Source organism: Ammospiza caudacuta, chromosome 5 (assembly GCF_027887145.1).
Source record: "Ammospiza caudacuta isolate bAmmCau1 chromosome 5, bAmmCau1.pri, whole genome shotgun sequence".
Taxonomy (NCBI): Eukaryota; Metazoa; Chordata; class Aves; order Passeriformes; family Passerellidae; genus Ammospiza; species Ammospiza caudacuta.
This window is the reverse complement of record NC_080597.1, coordinates 48,776,367-48,801,744: the sequence shown is the minus strand read 5'-3', so window position 1 is coordinate 48,801,744 and position 25,378 is coordinate 48,776,367. Positions and strand designations below refer to the sequence as shown.

The following is a 25,378-nucleotide window of genomic DNA, read 5'->3' as shown; positions in this document are numbered from 1 at the left end:
GCCTGACCCTCCAGAATATCCATTTGTTCCCTTAATTTGGTGTCATCTGCAGATTCAATGAAGGTGAATTCCATCCACTCCTCCAGGCCACTGACAAAGACACAAAGCTTGATGGGTCTAGAAGACACCCCAGTGACATTCACTCCAGGGAGGGTGTGACCCCTTAACTACTACTCCCTGCATCTCATCATCCAATCACATTTTCACTCATCTGGTTTTCCACCTATCCAAACCACAATATCCTAACTTGGTTTCAAATTTGTGGTACAGAGGCAAACAGACAAGGTAAATGATGCTTTTTTTTGTTATACCCTTTTTCAAAAATCCACTTATTTTATCACAGTTAACTGCCTTTTTTTTTTTTACTTAATCAAAAAGAAAATAGAAAAGTTTTTTTTCCAAAGTTGGTTAGTATATTTTTTTTGTACTAGCACAAGACTTGACAGTAACAGTAGAGCCTGCATCTTGTAAACAATGGTTTTATTATACATGGTTTTGATTTTATTATAAACGTTTTTCCAGTGGTGTCAAGTACTCACCTGATCTTGAAGAGCTTACTGAAATAGGCATTCCCAGCTATGCACTACTGAATCCTGAAAAGGTCAGCATTAACTTAATTTGGGGCAATCATCACATGTCTGATAATGCAACCAACAATTTGTCGCTGTTGACTCAGGACTTTAACATTTTAACACTAAGTACTTGAACACAATGAAACACAATATATTTGGGAAACCTTAGTACAACTTTTCAGTTAGAAACATTTTAGGCTGTAAACTTGTAACATTACTGCTTGAATAGCATTTAGTATAAAACATATAAAAAATACTATGAATTATAAGACACATTTGTTTGCTCCAAATACTTTTCCAGGACTTTGCAAGCCAAATGCCTATGCAAAGAGGAAATTCATGCTGGTTGCCCATGGTTTCTTCAAGTTCTGTTAGACCTTCCTGGTGCAACAGTTTTACTCCAATGAATTCAACACATTCAGAGTTTGGAATTATTTTGAAACATTCCAAAGGATTTTGGTAATGCTTTTTTTCCTTATCTATATGAATCTCAATCTACAAATTTTTCCTGTTTGTGACTTGAACCTCTTATTCTCCGTTATGTTTCTGGCATTACATCTAAAATAACAACATTGTACAATATTCCTGCAATCTTTTGTTAAGTGGAATCTTAAAAATCACATTTCATTATTTCTCTCAGACAGACTGTTGCATAACATGAAGGATCAAGGTCAAATGATATATGAAGAGAGACTTTTAAATCATTCAGATGGTTGTCCTCAATTTTGATCTCTTTTTCACTACTTTCCAAAAAATATGAGACATTCTTAACATTTTTCAAAATGAGTCTGTAGCATCCAGGTATATTTAGCTGTAACGGAGACACTCTGAATTTGCACAACTCCAGCTCATCCTTAGAAAGTCTTTCATGGTACCATTGTCCAACTTTATTACTGGGATACTTGATACTGTGTCCCACCATCGGAAGAACTACCTTCAAAGAAAAAACAAACCTATTTGAGGTAATGCTCACCCATTCCCCTTTAAATAAATGTGATCATTTAAAATGTGTTTAAACCTTGTGTTTTGGGGCCTGAAATAGTAAACCAACAGATTCTCTTGTGCATTGGCAGATATACTGAATGTCATTAAAGCAGAAAAAATAATCAATGTATCAGGATTCCTAAAACAAAGCAGTGTATAGCAGTAAAGACATTCAGTTGCCATGCAAGACTTCACAACTATACTTTGAAACCTTCAAAAATTAGAATGTCAACTTCTTTTGAAAGTTTTTCCAAGTAGACTGAAATCTTTCCCGAAGTATTCAGCTTCAGGATAAATATTGCTATACTGCAAATGACACTGTACTTATTTCTACTACCAAGGAAATTTGTTATGAGAGTGCAAATTAGTTCACATGTGTTTTCTTCAATGAGCATTCTGGCAGGGACAAAGACTGCACCAGTTAAATTGATCACATTATTTAAAATAAAACATTTTAATCAGATAAAAAGATCAACAACTCAGAATTTTTCATACAGACTTACTTGGTATATAGAATATTTGTTAGCTGATTCTTCTGCAGCAGTGACTACATGAACCTGACAAGACATTTAAGAAGAAAAGAACACCAACCTTTTAAAAAGTAAAGTCATATGCTTTATTTTAGGAATTATGCACTGTACTCACAAACTTGCACAGAATATTAAGGTTATTTGACTACTGCAGGGGCAATGAACTCAGGTATGAAAAAGTCTTAAGATATGCTTAATTTATATTAATCAGTTACTGGTAGATGGCATTGCATTAAATATTTACTGATGTCTGCCACTATTATTCTTTGAGTCTGAAGTTAACAAATGCCATCTTGTGCTACATCAGCAAATGTAAAAATACAAAAAAAAGTTTTATATTAAGAAGGAATATATCTATATAAAACTCAGTAACTCAATACTGAATTTAATACATCTTTTAATTTTATTTGATCTAATTGTTCCATTAACATTCACTCTCAAAAATACAAGTAAACAAAAATATCAGTTGAAACACAAGCTACTCCATAGGGACTGGAGGTAGCCTTTCAAATGCTCTTGCCTTCAAATTTGTAAGAGGTTCACCCAAAAGAAATTAATTACATTCTGCTTCTGCACACACCTGTTTGTTCTCTAGGAAACACTGCACAGTTTATGATTGATCTGATCAGGAGAAAGATAGAATCATAGAATAATCTAGATTGGAAAAGGTTGAATCCAGCTGCAAAACATTGCCAAGTCCACCACTAAACCCTCATCACAGACCTGTAGGGATGGTGCCTCAACCCCTTCTCTGGGCAGTCTGTTCCAGTGTTTGATAACCCTTGGGTGAAGAATATTTCTAATACACAATCTAAATTTTTCTGGCACAACTTGAGGCTATTTCCTCTTGTCCTACCACTTGCTACTTGGCAGCTGTCTTCACAATAAGGTATGCTAACCCTAAAAGAGAAAGCATCTGAAGAGAGCACTTCAGAATGGACTATGGTACGTCAAAACCTGGGACCAGACACTTCACTGCCAGATTCTACTCACTGGCTCACCTATGGCTCCATGCACAGCTCCCAGGCTGAGCTATGGGCAAGCAGAAGCACTCCCTTGCCTTTTAGTCCTTTACCAAGAAGACTGCTGCATTTTTTGAATAGCTGGTACCAGTTTAGACCCAGCACCAGTGAAACTGTGCTAAATTCATCTTGCCTCGGTAACTGCAATGAGATTATCAGATCAGCCTGAGGCTACCTTTCACCCTGGACTCACACTCAGAATTGTATTTAGGAAAGGCCTGATGTGGAGAGCAAGACTCTAATCTGCACTGACTAGTAATATGGAAACACCCAGAGTCTTCTACTCTGAAGGCTTTTCCCAGTCAGATCCTAAAAGCATTATATACCATGGAGACTAAATTTCCACATGTATCATTTCTGACCTCCTGTTCCTTCCTCTCACTTGAATAAAATGAACAGCCAAAACAGATTAAAGATGCTAGTTGTATGTCTAGCTTGTAGCTCTATTTATGGTGAAACAAAAAAGAATACTACATGATTTTTTTAACTTAGTCACAAATATTAAATATTTTAATGAAAGAACCAAAATAAAGGCATTAGAGTATGTCTGCTTATGTATTCAAGTACATTGAGTTGTTTGGGGTTTTTGTTGTTGGTGTTTTCTTTTTACAAGAACTACTTTACAAAACTCACCTTGTCATTCAGGGAATTGCTTTCATCATTTTCTTCCAAGAAGACAAGATCACCCTCAACCACTTTGGAGCCATAAGTCTTCAGCCTATATGATGCTGCTTCATTCCAAATTTTACTGCAATAAGCATGGACATAGAATATGCGCAAGGAGTGAGGAATGTTGAGCCATCCTTTGGTACAACCTTCATGATTTACACCATAGCGATTTAAAGCTCGTAGCAACATCTTCTCTCTTACTTTAAATTCTGGCAGCATTACAAGTGTGCCCTTTGCATCTTCTGACATAAACAAAAATAACCATGTCAGTAATCCCTGATTATTCAAGTATTACCTGACATTTAAAAACAAAATAATCAAATGCAGAAAAAAGGTGTCAGTCTAATGTCTCCATGCTTTGATTATTTCCTTTCCTTCAATGTGTTGCCTTAGACAAATTTCATCTTGTATGCCTATCAACACAGACCCATGAATTTTATTCTGTTTCATGCAGTATAAATTAAACTAGCTGTCATTCAGTTATTCAGCCTAGTTCAAACAATTTTTATTTAGAAACTTATTGTATCACTCCAAAGTGGTTTTTTTGAACCAGGTAACTGGAAGTAAAAACCAAGCTATAAAAGAACATTAAATCTCTACTTCTCATAATTTCAAAAGATGTATTTCACAGCAGATAAAAACCATGTCTTTATTTTAAAGGCAAAAATTACACTGGCCTCAGGGAAGTCTGACTCTTAACCAAGATGAAAATGCACTTAACCAGATTTTTACTACATTATATAAATGCTGTATATTTAAAATTTTATTGGGTTTTTTTTTTCATATTACAAGTGATTACCTGATGAAGCCTTTTGCACAAACTTCTATGTTTGCTTTCAGGAAAAGGCAAGCAGCTGCTTTCAGGGTCCACATCAATTGGAAGTTCCATGCATCATACAGCCATGTACACAACAGAATCATTTATCTTACAGTTTTTTGTGAAACCAAAAACGTCTTTGGCTTTTGAAGCTACATATCATAGTTGGTAAGACAATCTACAGTGATAAGCAGGCTAGTAGATGTGGAATATTTGAAAAGAAAAGTATGTTTGAAGTTGAAAGCAACTTCAAATTATTGAGAAAGTTTGGCTGAATGATATAACCAATAAATATGGCAAACAGAGCAATCTACTCAACACACTCCTGCCTTTGACCTATTTTGTTGATTTTAGTTCAAGAAAGACAGAAAGTAGATGTGTTAAGTGCTGAGTATGAGTTGGGTGCCATATTCCTGTACACTTCCCTCACTAGGGAGAAGAAGGTCATTATCCAAAAGCAGACAGATGGAAGGAGGCCAGAACTCCCCTGATAAATCTTGGTCTCTTCCAGCATTATGATATACAGTGTTTGCTTCCATATTTTCTTGCACCTGAAGTACATTCATTTTCCACTATTTTGCACATTTAAGACCTCACCCTCATATAATTTTGAAACATGCAATTCTATTGAGTTGCACATATAAAAATTATAATGAAGTTCATTATAATGAAGTGTAAGTAGCATAAAGCAGTAGGAAAATAAAAAGTATTTCCCTGTGCAGCAACACAGTACCTCACAATATCAACTCTGCATAAATACTTGGATAATTTAAGTGGACATACCAGTTTGAAGAAAGTATCTTTTTGCATTGTTTACAGGATCATCAGTATCTTCGGGTGTGAAAAATAACTTCACAGCTTTCACCTTAAAAGTACATTTTTTTTTTTCAGTTAAATATGACTATTTATTAGCTAAACAGGTAATCATGCATGCAATTCTGTCTCAACATATTCTGCAAGCTCTCAAAATTAAATCAGTTTTTATTGTCAAATTCTCCCTTTCCCAGAAGATCTTATGAACCACAGAACAATGTGTTGTACCCCTTCTCAGATTAAAAAGAGGTTTTAGTCACCCAGAAAATGCAAAACAGTTTTCAAAGCTCTGTGAGAAAACAAGTCACTTTCTTGGTCATCCAGTTCAAACTTTTCCACATGAAATTGTCATCATTCTATCCTGAACAGGAAGGTTCCTTCCATCTTGTATGCTTCATGAAAAATTTAGACTGAACACTTTCACAGTTTCATACAGAGGGAAAACTTTTTTAATTTTGTTTTTTTAATACTGACCTGTATTAGGTTAGATGACACTATGACAAGAAAAACACTACAGTAATCTCTGCTGCTTGCAATACTGGAGGAGCTGCTCAATTTGCTAGCACTTCTACCAACCTGTGACACCTGGCTCTTGTCCTCCTCTGAATTGGACTGTGCAAGCACATACTGGCACATTTTTAATACAGACAGTAATTCCTACCTATTTTAAATTAAATTACTAAGTTAAGACTAAGGATTTAAATCATCACTCCTCAGGGACTGGCACCTGGTCCAACTGCTATCTGATGTCAGATACATCAACAGCAACTTTCATGGACTGCCCTCAAATCTTGATTCTTATATTTGAGAGATAGGTTTTCCTGATTTTTCTCAGAATCAAAACAAGATTAGAAGAAAAGGATATTCAAGTTTCCTTTTGACTTTGTAGTGTTTGATTAGTCTCCTACCTACTTCTTCTATAGTGCCAAACACTATACTATGTACACTGAAAAGTACATTACTCTTATCTTATAATTATTACTTAATAAGCTCAGAACTGAGAGTTTGGGAAAGTAGTCAAGGAATAATGGAAAGCAGAAATCTCTTCTATATTTGCAGATAAATTACTGCAGTATTGAAAAAGCAAATCCTCTCTTACAAACTTATGTGACATTTTTAAGAAGTAAACAGACCCCCAGCAGGATAAAGAAGCTGCAGTTTGGAGGTGATCAGGGCCATGAATAAACACTGTATGAAGCCTGCTTCTTTGCAGTGTTCAAATCCTGTATGGAATGCAACCACTTTCCTGCCAAGGGGCATGATGAAAATCCCAATCACAGACAGAACTATCACCCCAGAACTATTTAAAGCTTCACTTGCTGTTTAAAAGAAGGTTTTAGTTTCAGTGTGACTATCTTCATGCTTAAGCTGCTATTGAAACTGATCTAGCAATTGCTTCCAGCACACAGGTGGATTTATCTCACAATTGAAACTGTTCACTGAGAAAGTCAACTCCAGTGCTAGATATTGCAACAGTAATATGAAATTCTCTTGACAGTAAGTACTCAAATTGCAAAATGGAAATACCATTTTTTCATTCAGTAAAGCCAATCCTATTTGATCTGTCTGAACAATTTGTCCTTGTCCAAATCGTTGAGGTCCGTAGTAATTCACAAAACCTTTTGTCTAGAATGAGAAAGGATAAATATGTTACATGCATGAAAGTACTGGGTATGATCAAGACCAGGCAGATAACACACATACATCTATATTTATATCCAAAATGTATAAAACCAGAATCAGAAGTAACATGAAAAGCAAAATTCAAAATTCATTATTTTGGCACTAAAAAGATATCTAAAAAGACAATCAAGTTCTACCATTGTCTTCACATTATTAAAAAGATGGCAGGTAAATGAAACAAAATTATTCCTATATAGTTAATTATTATAATTACAACTATAGGTCAAGTCAAAGTAATTAAGCTTTTTACATGTATCAGATTATGTTATCTCTACTCAAGCAAATGCAGCACAGCTAATGAACAGTAACCACGGGACATTTTTTTCTTAAAAACACAAAACTTTTTAACATGAGATAATTTCTGTTATTACTGCAATATAAAGGTCAAAAGTGAACACTTCTGCTAATTGGGATTTAAATCTCCTGATGAGTTCTAGGTCACATGTGTGAAGAAAAATCATAGTCATGTGACCCAAGGAGAACACCCTTTTCTAGAAAATAGTAAGTATACATGGAGTAGACAAGCACAAAACACATATTTGTTTTGCAAATGGTTATTAGGTTCAAATTTTATTATCTTGCTTTGGACACCTATAGGTCCCATACACAATTTTGCTTTCACAGAAGATGAAAAATGCATATTTTGGATAAATATGTATCCTGTTTTGTCATTTATCTTCTGACCAGTAAGGTAACTCTAATAAAGCAAGACACACGATCACAGGAATTTGGGTTCATTTTCCAAACAGTAAAATAAAACAAGTCAGATGGAGCAAAGAAAGAAATATAGTACCAGCTGAATGCTTTTCTCAATAATAAAATTATTTTCCAAAATACATGTAATGTATTTTGCTTTTGCACAGTGGGTAATTTTCATTCAAGAGTTTATTCCTGGATGAATCTTCTAAAAGCAATTTATATTATAGTTATTACTTTGAAAGATAGGGCAAGAAAATCAATACTGTAAAAATATCCACAATTTTCCCTTCTATTATTTGCTTTTATTTTTCTTGGTGGCTTAAGAATGTCTGATGATTGGAGTTTTCTTCAGGGACTAAGGAAAGCAGAATCAAAATCCACTGCACTTCAGAGGAGTCTTCCTTCTCAGAGATGGACATTCCACATATGTTCATACCATGAAAGTTTTTGACTTGCATGTTCCTCACATGACCAAAAAAGGCAACGAGCTGTGATGTGCAGTGAGCATGTGTGTGTGTATACAGGTATCCCATACACACTACATGGATGTGTAAGTACATTGTTTCCCCCTTCATCTGCCACAGTGAGACCCATCACTTTGGTCACCCCAGCTCTGTGCAGCAATGGCTCTTATATCCACACATTTGTTACTGAATTCCCCTTTTCTTTTGCTGCACCACCCTGGGGTCTCCAGTCTGAAACACAGAATCAATTCACTTGTAATTCCTTCTTGGAAGGCAATTTTACTCCTGATTCCCTAAGTAATGCAGGAAAGACATAAAACTGCAAAGGGCACCAAACTTGGGAAACATTGCCATTATTGTGCTATTACAAGCACTTTCCTTAAATGTACTTTTTATAACAGCAAAGAATTAAAACTCTGTTCATTATCATGAGTCTTTCTTACCTCAACACTTTCCACTGCTTCAGCTATTCTCTCCTCCAAATCACCAGAGTCATGACTGTGGTGCTGGAGGTCTCTCACAACTATGTCAAAGTGATTGCCCTTCAGCTGACCAAGTCTGAGGTGCTGCTGAGCTGGACGGATGTTGTATATTTTCATGCCTTTTTTTTCCATTTTATTTCCAATTTCCTTCAACCTAAATAGGAAATTGGGAGAAATTATGGACCATCCTCTACTAAAGCTATACAACTTCTAATTAATGTCTTTTTCACCTTTGCACTCACATTGAAAACACTTTAAAAATAAAATGGGATGTAAAACAACGATTACAAGAAAACAAAATCAAATTAAGAGATAGAAGTCTTAAAATTTAGTTATAATTCAGAAGTACTTTTTAAATTATTGGCATTATTATGCTGGAATTAAGCAATTCATGGAACTTTCTCAGAGTGCACAGAATTTTTAATTTTTTTAATTGAAAATCTAATAATTTTTTTACTCTTACCTCCTCAAAATCTGTTTTTCATTAAAGAGAAAGGAAAAGGTAATGTGCTGTAGCAGACTCCAAAATACAATTGCTCTTTCTCCATCAGCCTTAACAAAAACAATTTCAGCGCACTGATTCTCTAGGTGTGCTCACACATGCTTGTAATTGGAAACACAGCTGACAGTTCAAATATTTACTCTTTAAAATATCCACTCAATCTCTTTGTTCTTATGTGTAAATAAGAGTCATTCAAATATGTGGAGGGATAGAATGTAAGAAAATAAAGATAGTGCAGAAGGCAGTCTCACCCCTGAGGAGCTGCAGCTGCACCAATCCCCAAAGATTAGGAACAGGCCTGCCCTTAACAGGCCACAGCTGTGTCCAATAAGAATGAGGGCTACAAAAGAGTGGGATAGCTGGGTGGGGAGAGAGATGGAGTTTGTTGGCTGTGCAGAAGAAGGAGTCAGTGCTGTGAGCAAATACCCATGAGAAATTACCGAGAATGTATGGGAACTTTTGTAATAAGATGGCAACATAAATCAAAGGAAAATTTCAGCATAAGAGCTTGAATCCTAAGCAATATTTTAATAGCATCATAAACTGTTAATTTATAAAAAAATATTTATTTTTCTTGCTGTGTGGATGCATTTACCTATTTTTCTTTATCATTTAAACACTCATGCAAAGTTTTGCTAATTATCTCTTGGACAAGTGGCCTGTCAAGTTTGCAGTAGAGTTTTGCCATTGACTTGAGTGCTAAATTGCATATTCCCTAAAGCCACAAAAGATTAAAGCCATTTCCACTGTGCTCTATATAGGGAAGGGGAAGACACATCAGTAACAACATTTTGAGGGATTCTACCATGTTGATACTTATTAACACCAAAAACTACATGGTAAATTGCTTGCACCCAATTTTAAGTACCTCTCAGGAGTCACCTTCTTCACCACCATAGGCTGCAAAGTGATAGCCTTCTTATCTTTGATGCCAGTGTAACTGAAGTCTGAAGGAAGAACATCAAGTTCTGCTGCTAACAAGCCGATTGCTTCTAGTGTTTCTAGGTTTTCTTTCTGAAGGGTGAAAGCTGAAACAATCATCTCAGAATTATTAGAAACTTGCCTTTATGTTTCAGTCTTCTGCCATGACAGATGGGCAGGTTCTGCCCCTTGAACTGTATCAGCATGGAAACTGTAAAGAAACTGCCCTCCTACCCCACAAATCTAAATCAAATGGGACTTTTACAGCACAAAAGGAAAAAAATAAAAATGGTACACAAAACTCAGACCAACCAAAAACCCTGATGCCTTAAAGAACTGTACCTCATAAAATGCAACACAATTCAACAGACATGCATGGATGTATTGCAGGAAACATTCTCTGTATCAGAGAATGCTTTGAAGAATGAGATCATAAGTCAAATTTGACCTTACTAACTTGTTCAGTCTCTAGATGCACCTCCTAAAATCCCACAATTATTTTCAAGGAAAGCTATCACCCTGGGAATGCCACAGAGTGAGTGGCTACAATCAAAAGAACTGTAACCATTATCAGCGAGCAGCTGATGCCAAATCCCTGCAGTAACTTGATTCCTCCATTTCGTTCTCCAAGGGTGTAACACCAGTGCACTGATAATGATTTATTTCAACATAAACAGTGACCTGACAGTATAAAAATTATCCTGAGTATCAGTCTTACCTACAGAACACTGTAATACCTGCCACCTTCACTAAAAATGTATTTACCTGTATAAACATCTTGCTTGTCCTCAAAGCCACCAGCGCACCTTTTTCTGGACCCACTTTTTTCTCGAAACCGTACCATTATTGATGTACTTGGCTGATCACTGACATCTGTCATGGTAAAAGATTTTGTTTCTAAAAGCTTTCCAAATTTTCTATTGATAAAGTGGTGAACTGTTTTTCTGTGCTCTTTGTTTCCATCAGGCTCAAAGGAAAACGTAGAATTTTCTAGCTTTGCATCTAAAAATTTAAAGAAACCACTTGTTTCCTTTTCAGTCACTAACTGACAAAGTTCTCTATAATCAGGATTCCCTTTTACAATCATTTCGTTGTCTTTTGTAAGAGTGACTAGAAAGGGGAATTTCTGCCTAACAGCACTGTGTAAATCAGCCCGAATTTTCTTGTCCAGCCTCGGTCCTAGTGAGAACTCCCTAGCAGCAGCATCCGCGCTGTTTCCCGAGCGCCACGCATCCTTCACATCGCAGGCAAACTTGTGGAGCAGCTCGCTCACGGGCTCGCCGAGCAAGGACTCCAACCCTGGGGCTTCCCCGAGGCCGGGCTGCAGCTCGGGCTCTCCCTCAGGCCCGGTTTGTTCCGGGGATGCAACACGGCCGCCTCCCGCCCGGCCTGGGCCCTGCCCCGGAGCTCCAGGAGCAGAATCCCGCGGGCACCCGGGGGGCTCCGTCCTCCGCCTTTTGGGCTCCCGCGGGCACGGGCCGCTCTGTGCCGCTTCGCTGCTCTTCGGGAGCAATTCAGCTCGGGAGTCCCCGAGGAAGAGCTCGGGCACCTCGAGCTCCGTCACTACGAAGTCCCCGGGCGCGTTTTTGATGGTGCCGCGGAAGCCGGTGTGCTCGGTCAGGTAACTGAAGGAGGGCAGCATGGCCGCGGCCTGCCCTGCGCCCCGCCTGGCCGGACAGGAAAAGGGGAGAGGGGCGGAAGAGCATCAGCTGCTACTGCAAGGCGGGGAGGGAGGCAAGCAGGGATGGTTGGACGGACGGACGGGTGCAGGGACGCAGGGAGGGAGCGGGGCACGGACAGACACAGCGAGGCGGGCGCGCCGCGCCCCCGAAAGCCGCCGCCAAGGGGCGCCACAGCCTCTTCCTCCTCCCCTTCCTCCCATCAGAGCGGCCCAAGGACGTTACCAAGCTCCCCAGGGCCGGGGGGAAATACAACGAGACAGCGAGCCCCCCCTCCTCGCTTCCGGACATGGGTCGTGCCGGGGGCGGGGCCCCTTTCGGCCGCCTATGGGAGCGCCAGGTGGGAGAGCGTTTCCGCTGTGTCCCCACCGCGCCGGTGACGTCAGCGGCACCGGGGGCTGGGCCCCGCCCCCTTAAAGGGGAAGCTGTACAGGCGGAGGGGAAGCGGCGCGGCGGTACCGGCCGGCGGGCGGCGGCGCCCGGGGGATCGCGGGCGGGCAGCAACCGTGAGGCGTGAGGGGACTCCGGGCGGCAGCGCCACGGCTGCGGGGTGCAGGGGCGCGCCCTGCCGGGAACGGTGGGCGGGGGCCGGGGCGGGCGCTTCCCGGCGAACCGCACGGGTAACGCTGGGTCCCAGCAGGAGCGGAGGATGGGCGAGCCCGTGACGGATTCCACGCGCGTCCGCTCCCTGAGCTACGGGCTCGTGCGGCGCCTGGCGGAGCTCATCGACCCGCAGGAAGGGTGGAAGAAACTTGCGGTGGATATAACCAACCCGTCCGGGGAAAGCAGATACAGCCAAGTGCACATAAGGTCCTACACCAAAGTCCCGTAACCCAAACTCGTGCATCACCACAAGTACCTTGTTAGCCCCGCTTGCCAGCCCGTTACTGTAACTTGCTGCACCTCGTGTGCTGGGGGGCCCTTGCGCCTTACACTCCCATTTCCTTAGGGAACGCAAGGTAATTACTCCTAATTGTATTGCAGCTCGGGTTTAAGCAAGCCTCAGAAAATTGCCTGAAGAAATTAGGATTAATTAGAACTCCAGACGCGGGTATTTTTAGCGATACAGGACGAGCTGCATAACTTTCTGTACGCTAAAGGCTAGTAGGCATTGATGTTACGGTGCCCAAGAGACAGCTGCACTGTAACTCCTAACTCACTGCTTCAAGAAAATGCCCAACAAACGTAGGGAACCCTAAAACTCACAAATGCACTTAAGGAGTAATGCTTGCAATATTTTATGAGCACCTCATTGCTTGAAGGGCTTGTTGAATCTTTGTTGAAGCTGTTTCAAAGACTGAGATTTTTACATGCTGTATATATAATTTTGGGTTTCCAGTCTTTTCTAGTAATGGTAGTGTTAAATCTTTGTTTTTCTGTCAGTAATAATATTAAATGAGTCAGAATGCTGGATCTTATTTTCTTCTTAATGGCCATCTCAAAATATTCAAGGTGGAATGTGAATGTTAAATGGATGCAAAACAATTATTTTTTGCCATTTGATCTGGGTCTGACTAGCTCTGTGTCTCTGCCTGACATTCTCTTCTCTGTTAGTCCAAGATGCCAATATGTTATGGATCCTAGACAGACAGCTGAAGCCATGTATATGTATATATAAAAGCCCATAGCTTTTCCCATATTTTGCATGGTTTTATCCCGATTTTAAATGTGTTTCGTTTTTTTTGCTGTGTCTTCAGAAAACTGGGGTTTTTGTAGTGCATTCAGATTTTTTTTTAAAATGTGGATTATTTTTGTCATTTGCCTTTAATCTCTTTCCCTTTATGCTTCTTGAGGTAATTTTTTCTTTTTTTAAATACTGGTCTTAATATTTATCTTTTAAGGAAATTTGAGGCATTTGTACAAATGGGAAAGAGCCCCACGTGTGAATTGCTTTATGACTGGGGAACCACTAACTGTACAGTTGCTGATCTTGTGGATCTGCTGATCAGGAATCAGTTCCTAGCACCAGCAAGCCTTTTGCTTCCAGGTAACTGTTATTCTTGTACATTTTCTATTGTGTTCTCAGTTTTCTAAGATGCTAAAGAGCTTCATGCTAACTTGAAAAGCAGAAAGGATTAGGTTAAAATAACCAAAAATGAATATATTTTCCACTTTCTATCATTTGTAATAACAGTTTAAGTATGAATTTAAAGTTTCAATAAGAGTGCTGGAGTTTACACATAGTGGCACAATATAACCTGGTGATACTTATGTGTCTCCTAATTTTGAAAAATATTGGCATTAACATTACTTAGTTTTTCTCTGGTTCCTAATGTAGTTAACGCTTTTTCTAAATTCCCTTTTCAGAAGCTGTAAGGATGCCACAGGAAGTTACATTACCTCTTTCTTCACAGGAAACCTTGCCTATACATGAGAAACAACTACCTGTACCAGAAAAAAGGGTGACATCTGTAAAGCCTGCTTTAGCTCAGAGTGCTGAGAAGCAGCATTCAGATTCTTCCTACTCAAGTGAAGAAAAAAGCAGCTCACAGTCCAGTAACACAGGTAGACATTTACTTTGGTAGAATTCAGTGCTGTTTTTTTGCTGATCTGTCCTTCACCCCATGTGAAATAAATCATAGCAGTTCATAAGAATGATGACTCTATTCCTGTCATGGTGCATCTGTGAGAAACAGCATCTTGCCAATAAATCACCTACTTTGATGGAAAACTTAAATGTTGATTAAATTGCAATTTCTTTTTTTGCCACACGTAATCCTGTTGTGCTTTTCCAATACTTATTTTATAGACTGTTCAGCATCTCATGCTTTGAAACTAGATTTTGTGTGCTGCAGAAAAGATGACTGAAGAAGGCATTTTAGGAAAGTATGTGGTTGGTCTGTTGTTTCCTAAAGGTTCACTTTTGGGTTGCTGCCAGGATGTAACCTTGGTGTATTTTTTGTATATAAGGCACTGTGGCTCTCTCTGTGATCTGCTACACATTTAATGTCTGCTACCTGTATTGCAAGTATGAATCAAAAATGCAATCAGATGTGTGCTACAGTGTTAGTTGTGAAGAAAATGATGCATAGGTAATTGTATATGTTTATCTGCCTTCCTTTTGTGATTCTGGTATCTTCATCACAGAGCTGGAAGTAGGGCTCCACTGGGTCAGGTTTTGTGCAGTAGCAAGTTTTTGTTTTAACAGAACTGAAACAGAAAACCTCGTTCCTTAAGTGAAAACACAGTTTTGTGCGAAATGTCAATGTCTTTCAGATTTCCAGAATTTTTTGTTTCATGACTTGGAAAGCATGACAAATAATTTCGATGTGCGACCAGAATCAGCTGGAGGTAATAAACTGGGAGAAGGCGGCTTTGGCATTGTGTTCAAAGGCTACATCAATGGCAAAAACGTGGCTGTCAAGAAGCTCATTGCTGTGAGTTGTCCTGGGGATTTTTCATTTTAATGACTGTGTACTTTATCAAATATACTTGTTTATCTTGTTTATTGTGAAAAGCATTGAATGATAGATTTCCAAAAGTTGTCACTGTCCTACGCATTAGTTGGCTTAAGAAACTTATCCTTAGTCCCATCAGTGTTGCAGGTGAGTACAGTCACAGGAGCTAATTCTTGCCTTCTCTGTAGCTCTCCTTTGAGGGGCTAAGCGAGTTGTTGGGAAGAGCAGAGTGTTTCCCCAGTTGTTTTCCCCTCACCCTCAAGAAGTGCCAGAAGAAAAGGGGTCCTAAGGTGGTTTCCATTTCAGATTACAATGGCTGAGATTCACCAGCTAAATTGTCACAGAATTTGTCACAGAATTTTAGTCTTCATAACTGTTGTTTTGTGTGAATATTGAATTGGTAATTAAGTACTATTGGGGTGTAACTGCAATGAATGGAATAAGCTGTTGATTGCTGAAAATGGATCCATTTATCCAGTTATACAATGTTCCAAGGAATTTAAAGTGAAAATCTGATACTTATTTTTGAACTTAGTAGAAGGTGTATTGTGAAAATTTAACTAAGAAAGGCATACAATTCTTTTTTTTTTGTTTTTCTTAATGAGCAGCTGTGCATTTTATTATGAACCAATGATGTTAATGTCAAATACTTGTTTTTTTAGATGGTCGATGTTAGTGTTCAGGACTTAAAACAGCAGTTTGAGCAAGAAATAAACATAATGGCAAAGTGAGTATGTCATTATGCAATTTTTGCCTTTCTAACATAATGATTTGCATGTTAACTTAAAATGTTTCTTGTACACAATCACATTTTGTTTGTTTTAAAACATCACCACACAAACCTGGCTTTATGCAGTAGAGGTGAAACAAGCCATTGGGAATCAAGTTCCCCGTGCGTTGTGTTTTCCTCAATATTGAAAGTCTCTCAGAGCACATGTGAACAGATTATTTTTTTTTGTATAGGTGTCAGCATGAAAATTTAGTAGAATTGCTTGGTTTCTCAAGTGATGGTGCTCAGCCATGTCTGGTGTATGAATACATGCCCAACGGTTCATTGCTTGACAGACTTGCTTGTCTGGTAAGTGAATTTTTTTCTAGCTTCCAATTGCCTTACTTTGCTAAAGTACAAGAACCTGTGGAATGTCTTTCAAATGGAACTGAACTGTGATGGCCAAATGATGTTTTACTACTTTCTTATTGTTTTCTAGTAACAAGTATTCCAATAAGATTTTACACAAACATTTTAGATAGATTAAAGTTAAATCAGGCTGTCAGTGCAATGTCATGTACTGGTATCTGAAGCATCACAGAAGCTTGCACTGACTGTGCCTGTGTGAGGCAGTGCAGAGGGTGCTGCAGTCTTGTTCCCAGTTCTTATGTTGGTATGTTCTCTGCTGGTTCCTGAGATTCTGTGAAATCTGTGAAACTGACCTTGTTCATTGTCCTTGTGATAGTGGTTATAATACAGTGCTCAGTCTGCTTATCTCTTTCTGAAGTACATAAGTAAATGTAAATTTCAATTTAAAAAACTATTATTTTGTATAAATGCTTATGATTTAATCAAATGGTGTATGTTCTAGCCTTGGCCTTATGTAAATAACAAGTTGCTTTGGTTTGGTGAGGCAACTCTGTTTATCAAGGACACACAGTCCAATAGTAAGCCAGACTTAAGGTAGTAGATTAGTGTCTGTGTTAATTCGTTGAAGGAGTTCAAAAAATCTGCTCAATACTAAGTAATTGCAGCTTCTGAGGTTGTAATCTGGTGAACATTTTACATTGGTGCTACTTCAACCATTCATGTCCTCAGACCTAAGATCTTGGGCTTGCTTTTTTTTCTGCACTGATAATCTGGTTGTACTGGTTCAAGCATCTATTAGTTGGAGAAAGATTTGGATTAGGGAACTGATTAGGTTGATAAAATAATAATTGGTGAAAAAATATTTAATTTTCATCTGGAGACATTTTCTTTGTAGGGCTGCACAAATACTTCTCCAGTGGGGAAAACATGGTGCTATGATGAGAATGAATAGCAGTGCTTGAGGAAAGAACTAGTCCTGTTAGTACTGCTGTGTCAGTTTACATTTATTTGCTTGCCTACACTACTACAGGTGCAATTTTTTTTTAATTGAATCAGTGCAGAAGAGAGATAAGTCTTACCTAAGGGCAGTGCAAGTTTATCTATAGAAATGAGCAGTGCTTAACAAGGATGTGTATGAAAATGGTCATCAGTGTAACTAGCTGTTATCATCAAGGGAGCTTTAAATATTGGGGATAATTGAAAGCTAAAGGAGAAATAAATGTCTCTTCCTTTACAAGAGGACAAATTTATGGCATAAATCAAGGAATCTAAATCAGAATCTATAAATTAGAATCTTTTTCTAATAAGATAAGAGAGGTGAGTAACGTATTTACTTGAACATCTGTTCTTGCTGATAATTTAATTTTGTGACTTCAGTGGATGTGTTTGATGCATGGACTCTTGCTTGTATCATCTTTGTGTCTGGATGTTGAGCAGGCAAGGGAGTTGGTAGAATGGGGAGATACTGTAATCCACTTCCCTTGGCTACTGACAACATTTTTGATTACTGGTTTTTAAATGTAGATGTCCTTACTTCTGAGGTTTAATTAGTAGCATGAATAAAAATATACTCTCAAAAAATCCAAAAATCCTGGAACGCTGGCTTCTTGTTGTTAGTAAAGAACAGTGGATTGCTTTGAATTATTTGCTTTGGGTTGAAGGCCCTGGTTATCAGTGCCAGTACAAAGTGGGAGCTGCAGTAGATACAGATAGGTCTTTGCAGAGCAGCTGGCCTTGGAGAGTCAGAGTCAAACCTTAACCAAGAACATGTTTTGCAACTGACAACTTAATCTAAGGCAAAATGCAGGAAAAAAAAATGTAATGTGACAAAGGCATGCATTTCTGCCCCGATCAATTAAAAAATGTATGCTGGTAGTGTTTTTAATCATCTACTTGAACACAACAAAACATAGCAAGAAGTTGCTTTTGGGTTGTGGGGGTTTTGTATGTTTGTTTTGGTTTATGTGAGTGTATATGTATTTTTCAGATTTTTACTTGCCTTTCTCTCTTCTTAATCAAGGATGAAACTCCACCAATTCCTTGGAATATGAGGTGTAAAATTGTTCAAGGTACAGCAAATGGCATCAACTTTTTGCATGAAAATAATCACATTCACAGAGATATTAAAAGGTAAAACCTGCAGACTATTGCTGGCTGCATTTTCACATTTTCATTTTGCTTCTTCATCTTTCCCCTGTTAAAGTAATTTTAGAGAGAACAAACTGCAAAGAGCATTACTTCAGTCAAGGGCACAATCTTCTGCAAGTGACATCCATCTCCACAATCTTGTCTGTGCCACAAGGACATGACCAGTACAGATTTCTGAAGATAATTATGGGGTTAGAAGCATAGAATTGCTTAGGGTGGAAAAGACCTTTAAAATTATCAAGTCCAACTGTTAACCCTGTTAACATGGCACTGCCATGTCCACTGCCAAGCCATGTCCCCAGGTGCCTGCATATACATGTCTTTTAAATATCTCTGGGGCTGGTGACTCCACCACTCTCCTGGGCAGCCTCTTTCACTGCTTCACTTGGTGAAGAAATTTTTCCTAACAGCTAATTTAAACCTCCCGTGGCACAAATTGAGGCCATTTCCTATTGTCCTGTTGCTTGCTGCTTTGGAAGGAGACTGAGCCCTCCCCCCCACCTGGCTCCAGCCTCCTTTCAGACAGTTAGTTGTATGGTGCAATAAGGTCTTCCCTGAGGCTCCTTCTCTGCCAGCTCCCTTAGCTGCTGGACAGCTTTCCAGCCATGAGGTTTTGCATTGTAATTGTAATTGTGTTATATTATGTAAATTGTAATTTGTATTTTAAATTGTATCTGTTACTTTCAAATAGTTACTTGAGTGCCATGAGAACACACAAAATTCTGTTCTTTAACTGCTTCTAGTGAAGCTGCTGTTGAAGAACAATTAATTTTTAAATAGGGAATTCTTCAGATAAAAACACATCTTTTTTTTTTTTTTGTTTTCGTAGAACACTTCTTCAGTGTCTCCTTTGATTTACCCCTATTTTTTATGAATACAGTAAAATTACTTCAGTCAGGTTCATGAAGTTCAGGGTTCTTCAATGATAATTAATGGTCATTGTTTGTTATACCAGAGTTTTTTCCTATGGACATCAGAACTCAGAATAGGGGGTTTGTTGTAGAGTTTGGCTGTTTTTTTCTGGTATTTTCATTGTTGTTGTTTTGTTGCTGCTACAGTTTACTGTGTTGGTTTTCTTAAAAAAGAGGCCAAATCTTTGAAGAGAAGCCCCAAATGCCTTATTCTCTGTGATGGTTAAGAAGGAATGACTGACTGCATGTTACAGATGAATGTTTCAGTAGCTTTCTGGCTTCTGGCAACTCTGCTAAATACAGGCAAATTCAGTTTTGTGACCTTTCAGCTTGGGGGGAACAAGCATTTGCTTCAGCTATCTCATGTACGTGCTTGCTGCTTTGACAGTCTGTTTCTTCTTTCTTCCCTGCCTAAGCCTCTGGAGAAGTGTAATGACTGCAAGGGATGCACTTTTTTACCTTATGTGCCTCTGCCCTTCTAACTGCTGTGAGTTGATCATATTAGAGAATTGGGTTTGGGGTTTATTTTTTGAATAACATTTTGCAACTTGTGTGAGTAGTTCAATACGTTTGATTGGTGCTGTTAATAGTGCTGCCACTCCCAGATAACATTTAGATGAAGAGACATCTAAGATTACTTCAGTCTTCATTTTGCTGCGATGTGTAGACCATTCATAAACACACAGGCATTAGAACAGCTTCTCTAGGCTAGAGGGGACAGGATTTAATGGGTATTCTCACAGTTGTTTTTTGGGTTGGTTATGCCCAGGAAATAGTTCTGTTCTCTTTTAAAGCTTGAAAGTTGCAGTAAAACTTGCATTTATTGTGCTTTTTGTGGTGTACCCAAAAAATGACCATTCTTTGGACTGGATTCAAGTTGATAAGAAGCTGAGATTTATGAAGTTGTGATCTTGTTCTCTTGGTGGATGATGCCTTTTGTAGTGGTCATTATTTACAGCAGCTCTAACATCAAGTGATCCATTGTAACTTACAGCTGTGTTAATTGTGTTCAGGTTGGGTGAACAAGAAGGGGAAGTTAGCAGTATAACTTTCCAGCAAGTGTTATATGTTATATCAGGCATTGTGGATTTCTTACAGTCCCATTAAAGGGATCAGAAAATGAGGATTTCATGAATATTAAATCAAGCTATTTTAAAATGGTTTTAAGTGGTACAAGTTTAAAACCCAGTAGATTTCTGCTGTAATTCATCCCACTGAGCATTTTATGAAAGCATTAAGGACTTTGAGATGAGCCTCATTTGTCAGGGTTGCCTTTTTTTAAGGAAAGTAAAAGCTGGAGGTCAAGTGAAAACATGGCACATAGAATATTCTAGCAGTAATAAGGTTTCTGGTTTTCTTTCAAGACAAGAGTATTATTCATTTAGCACATGAATTTGTCATGGTTGGCTTGGTATTAGATAATAGGTATAAAAAACCTGCTTTTGTTAGTTCTGAGCAGAGATTTAGACTGTAAGAATTAAACTGTGATCCAATAGAAGTTGATCAGAGCTAATTATTCTCTATTGTCTCTCTTAAAGCCAAACCATAAATGTAACATAATTGGTCTGTTAAAAGAAAGTTTTGTATTTCTAAGGTTTGGGGATAGGGGGAGTGTCTAGTTTTTTTTCCTTGTGTTTTGTTGTCCTGCCTTTTATTTTTTTATGCATGCACACACAAGAAAAACAAAGATGGATCTTGCAGTCAGTTCTTCATGTATTTAGAGGAATGAATTTTGAAATTGAACAATTTCCAGCAAAACTAAATTTACATAACTTGTTTTATGAATAATATATAAATATCTTAGCTTTCAAGATAATCAAAATAGCAGTTTACATAGCAGGTTATTAAAGAATTATTAGTCTGTCATAAAACCTATTTACTGTAATGTTCAGAAAATTCTCTTTTCTTTTTTGTTTCTTCCCTTACCTCCCCTCTCCACCAGTGCAAATATCTTATTAACTGATACATATGTGCCCAAAATTTCTGACTTTGGCCTTGCAAGAGCATCTGTAACATTCACACAGACAATCATGACTGAAAGAATTGTTGGAACAGCAGCCTATATGGCCCCTGAAGCTCTGCGAGGAGAGATAACCCCTAAATCTGATATCTTCAGTTTTGGAGTAGTAAGTAGAATGTGGGAAGCAGTATATGAATTCTGTTGTAAAAGATAAAAGCACACAAAATCAAGAGTATCTGAAATGAAATGATTACTCTGGTCTATAATTTTTCTTAAGATATTTTCTTAAGATAGTGTTTCTAAATTTTGTGTTAAAGTCATTTGAATATGTTGATTTACTATGTGAAAGACCATAGAAAAAGATAATAATAATAATAAAATAATTTTTAGTAAAATAATGTTCCAGGTTCTAGCTAAATGTGGTTTGAAGTGTGTGGAACGTTTTTGCTTGCATGGTGTTGCACAAAAGTGTAACTCAGGCTGAAAAAGAAAATGTAATAAAATGTTCCAAAATTACTGTTTTACTATATTCAACACCAAAAAGACAATGTCCCTGTTGAATTTGCCTTAGAGCTGAGTACAAAAAGACATGAGCTTAATATTTGGAAGAAAATTTAATTTGTTCTGGATAGATCCAAGACCCTACTCACTATTGACCACTTCCTTCCCAGCATTTTGTTTCATGGGAAGGCAGGCCCAACACTATGTCTGAATAGTTTGGAAATCCTTCAGTCTTGCTGTGAAGGAACACCATGTAGGCTGAGAATAACTTGTGTTGAATTCGTAAGCCACACTGCTGTTAATGGAAACAAATATAAGAACAAAACCAATTAATTGTATAGAAAATCTTTGGACAAACACAAATCCTGAGGGTATTTGTTGACAGCCTGGAGGTCATGCTCTTTTTTGCAAATCATATATATGATAGGGGTTATTCTGTGCTTTATTTTATCTTCTGATTTTTTCCCTTCTAGGTCTTACTAGAAATAATAACGGGTCTTCCTCCAGTGGATGAAAACCGGGAGCCACAGTTGCTGGTATGTTCTTCATGTTTTCTCCTTCCCTCTCACTGCTCCAGGATCATTTTTACGAAATCATAGTCAGTAAAGAGGTTCTGAGAATCAGTTGTTGGTCAGCAATTTCAGACTGACCCATAGAGGAAGGCAGAATATCTGCCTCTACTCACTGTCTCTTATTTACTCATTTATGCTTCCTCAAACAGTACATGTGTGATTAAGATAACCCACTTCAAGTGTTTTGGAGCTGAGGACTTTTGGACTAAACCAGTCAGATGTAAAATTTGATTTCTGACTAGAAGTTTCCAGCAGATACTGCAGTCACTGAGACTGGAGACAGAAAATTAGTTTACACACAGACATTCATTTATAGGAAGAGGCTTTATAAAAGTGATTTAAAAAATTATACCAGCTTAAGCTTGGATATTTGTGGATTATTAGGATACTCAGTTGGTTGTACCTCTTCTCTTACAAAAGAAACAATACTAGAAAACTGAGCCTTGAAGTGGGAGACAGCTAAATCTGTATGATATGGCTTAAAGAAATTTGCTTTATGATGTTGTGGTAATTAAAATTACATAGAATAAAAATAATACATTAATAAAAATTTATAGTTTATTTATAGTCTCACATGCTGTTCAGATACTTACAATGTTATCTGCTTGTTGGTTCAAATTCTCTTATAGTTAAGTATAAAAGATGAAATTGAGGATGAGGAAGCAACTATTGAGGATTATGTTGATGAAAAGATGAGTGACTGGGATGTACCTTCAATTCATAAAATGTATTCAATTGCTGATCGGTGTCTGAATGACAAGAAAACCAGAAGGCCAGACATTAAGATGGTATGTAGTCTTTCAGAAAAAAGGCTTATTTTGGGTGAGTGTGTGTGTTTCCCCTGCATATGGTCACACTATCAGTTAATTATATTTCTGTCTGTTCTCTTCCAGGTCCAACAGCAGCTCCAAGAGATAAATACTTGATAACGTGTTTCTTCTGACACACCCGTGTTTCTGTAATGGAGACACCAGTACCAAACATTTAATCTGTATTTAGTGCAACTGCTTTCCAGAACTTTCTGGACACTTGTAAGGTGAGCTGTTGGCCTGTCAGCAGCTCTTTCACATTTCCTTGGTCACTGGGCCCTTAACATGGGAAAACTTTCTTGTATTAACAAATTGCAGTGCTGGTACATCATCTTCTCCTGCAACTTTTTAAATGCATTTCCATATTACAATCTATTTGAATCTTTTTATTTCCATATTTAGTATGTCTGCTGCAAAGAAATATGACTGTAACTGGGCAGAATATTTTTTCTGCAAATTGCTTTCTTGACCAGGTTTACTACGCCTTTGTCTATTGAAGACAAAACCATTTAATAGCTATAGTGGTATTTAATGTTGTCTTTTTGAGAAATGACAATTACCCAATTTAAACAAGCTTCTACTTAACATTTTAGCTTGAGAGTTGATATTAGAGTGAATGGTCTGGTACTGTTAGTGAATGTGATTATCAAAGTCTTCCTGGTGTTAGTTCTAGTCAAATAAAGGCTGCAAGACATTTTCTAGGTTGTTTTTTTATTTCAAGGATTCCCAAGCAAAATAGTTATCTTGCTGTGCAGATGCATTTACACTTGCAAATGCTTTCTTACAGTGAACTCTTTGATGACAAACCATTTAATTTTTATTCACAGGAAGACTCTTAGCTACTTTGACTATTTTAGGAGGATTGAATATTTTTAGTACTTTAGGAGAAGATTCCATATGGATTATAAATACAGATGGTTGCTTTTCTTAAAGGGATCAGAATGATGATGTGAAGACCAGTTCTGCATTTTATTTAGTCAAATAATTAAGCTATTTTTAATATATATATATTTATATTAACTAAATACAAAAATACACTTCTGAAAGTATAAATGGAAAGCTTTTAAAAATAGAAACATTGACAGATCAAAGCAGACTAAAATTGGAATGAAAGTGCCTAGTAAGATTCCAGATACTTTGGACTAAGTATGAGCATATTACCATTGTAAGTGAAAGATGTTATTTTCATATAAACTCATTTTGCACCTCGTGAACTTTGTTAATAGCTTAGGGATAAGAACATAGTCTGGCCTACAGTTAAATTTGAAATTCTGTGATTATGTGTGACTTCATTCAGGAATATATATTTTGTTGTAGGAAGCATGTGATTTCAGTGTAATGATATCATTATATTTCTGGCTATTTATTCAGTTTGTATTGCCTTTTCAAACTGCTAGCTTAATTTAGAAAAAAGGATCTACCTAATGGCTTCTAGATTTTTTGAGTATAAATTGTAAAAATCTGTTAACATAGAAGAACCTGCTGCATTATTACTTCTTTCTACTATTAAAACTTTGAGCCTTGAAAATAATAATAATAATTTTATGTTGCTTGCATTTCTGTTAATAACATTATGGTAACCTCACTGCATGGAAAAAAGCTGTACAGCTCTGAACCTGGAGAAAAAAGCTGCTATAAAGCTAAATTAGAATAAAATCTGCTGAAGTCATTCTTCAGTTTTAAGCACCTCCAGCTGTTATGTGAAGGTTTATTAGATCACACCTGCTTTTTACTATCCCTGGAGCTGGAATGCAGCTACAGTGTTGTCTAGAAGTGTTTGCTGTAGCAACTCCCTGCTCAGCTCTGTTTGCCTCGGGTAGGGTAGAGCATTTTTGTTCCTACACCAACTGTGACATTCTTCAGTGAGGAGAATCTCAGCCACAAGCATAGGAGTTCCTGCTCTGTCACACTTGACCATTACTGTTTGCAGTGCTGCTCACAGCAGTGAGGTTTTGGCAGTAGTTTCCCTTCCTCACTGAAAATGAAGCATGTTAGCTTCTATTTCATACAATTTAGAAAAAAGTTTGGAACTTCTTTAGTGAATATGAGGGGTTAACTAAGTAAAGCTAGCTAACTTATGTGGCAACTAATTTTTTTTTAAATATTCAGGGGACAAGGAGAAAGACCTTCCCACCCCAGATTTTCTTTGAGGTCTCCATACAGT

The 25,378-nt window shown here is 37.8% G+C and overlaps 2 protein-coding genes across 3 annotated transcripts; one reads left to right on the top strand and one right to left on the bottom strand.

Annotated features, from left to right (window-relative positions):
• Positions 1 to 474: 474 nt before the first annotated feature.
• On the bottom strand, positions 475 to 12,040 carry PUS7L (pseudouridine synthase 7 like). Its single transcript, XM_058804545.1, is given in 10 exon segments — positions 475 to 1,506; positions 2,060 to 2,113; positions 3,742 to 4,019; positions 5,378 to 5,459; positions 6,935 to 7,033; positions 8,697 to 8,889; positions 10,106 to 10,265; positions 10,924 to 11,823; positions 11,826 to 11,980; positions 11,982 to 12,040. Coding segments are annotated over 10 exon segments (2,304 nt in total). The 3' UTR covers positions 475 to 1,182.
• On the top strand, positions 11,615 to 24,868 carry IRAK4 (interleukin 1 receptor associated kinase 4). Of its 2 annotated transcripts, XM_058805356.1 has the most exons (12): positions 11,615 to 11,779; positions 12,478 to 12,647; positions 13,679 to 13,824; positions 14,145 to 14,342; positions 15,054 to 15,214; positions 15,898 to 15,962; positions 16,199 to 16,313; positions 18,334 to 18,443; positions 21,315 to 21,498; positions 22,307 to 22,369; positions 23,035 to 23,193; positions 23,299 to 24,868. In XM_058805356.1, the coding sequence occupies exons 2-12, from the start codon at positions 12,487 to 12,489 to the stop codon at positions 23,329 to 23,331; spliced, it is 1,395 nt and encodes a 464-aa protein (XP_058661339.1). In that variant the 5' UTR covers positions 11,615 to 11,779; positions 12,478 to 12,486; the 3' UTR covers positions 23,332 to 24,868. The 2 variants fall into 2 exon arrangements, with proteins under 2 accessions (XP_058661339.1, XP_058661340.1); XM_058805357.1 differs by lacking the exon at positions 11,615 to 11,779 and having other exon boundaries at positions 12,564 to 12,647; positions 14,192 to 14,342.
• Positions 24,869 to 25,378: the final 510 nt, after the last annotated feature.

What these genes read in the sequence shown, in the direction of transcription:
- IRAK4 (XM_058805356.1), top strand. Translation starts at nt 12,487, where the DNA reads ATGGGCGAGCCCGTGACGGATTCCACGCGCGTCCGCTCCCTGAGCTAC. An exon ending in TACAGCCAAGTGCACATAAG is followed by an intron (nt 12,648 to 13,678) that starts GTCCTACACCAA and finishes TTATCTTTTAAG; the next exon opens with GAAATTTGAGGCATTTGTAC. An exon ending in CTGTCAAGAAGCTCATTGCT is followed by an intron (nt 15,215 to 15,897) that starts GTGAGTTGTCCT and finishes TTGTTTTTTTAG; the next exon opens with ATGGTCGATGTTAGTGTTCA.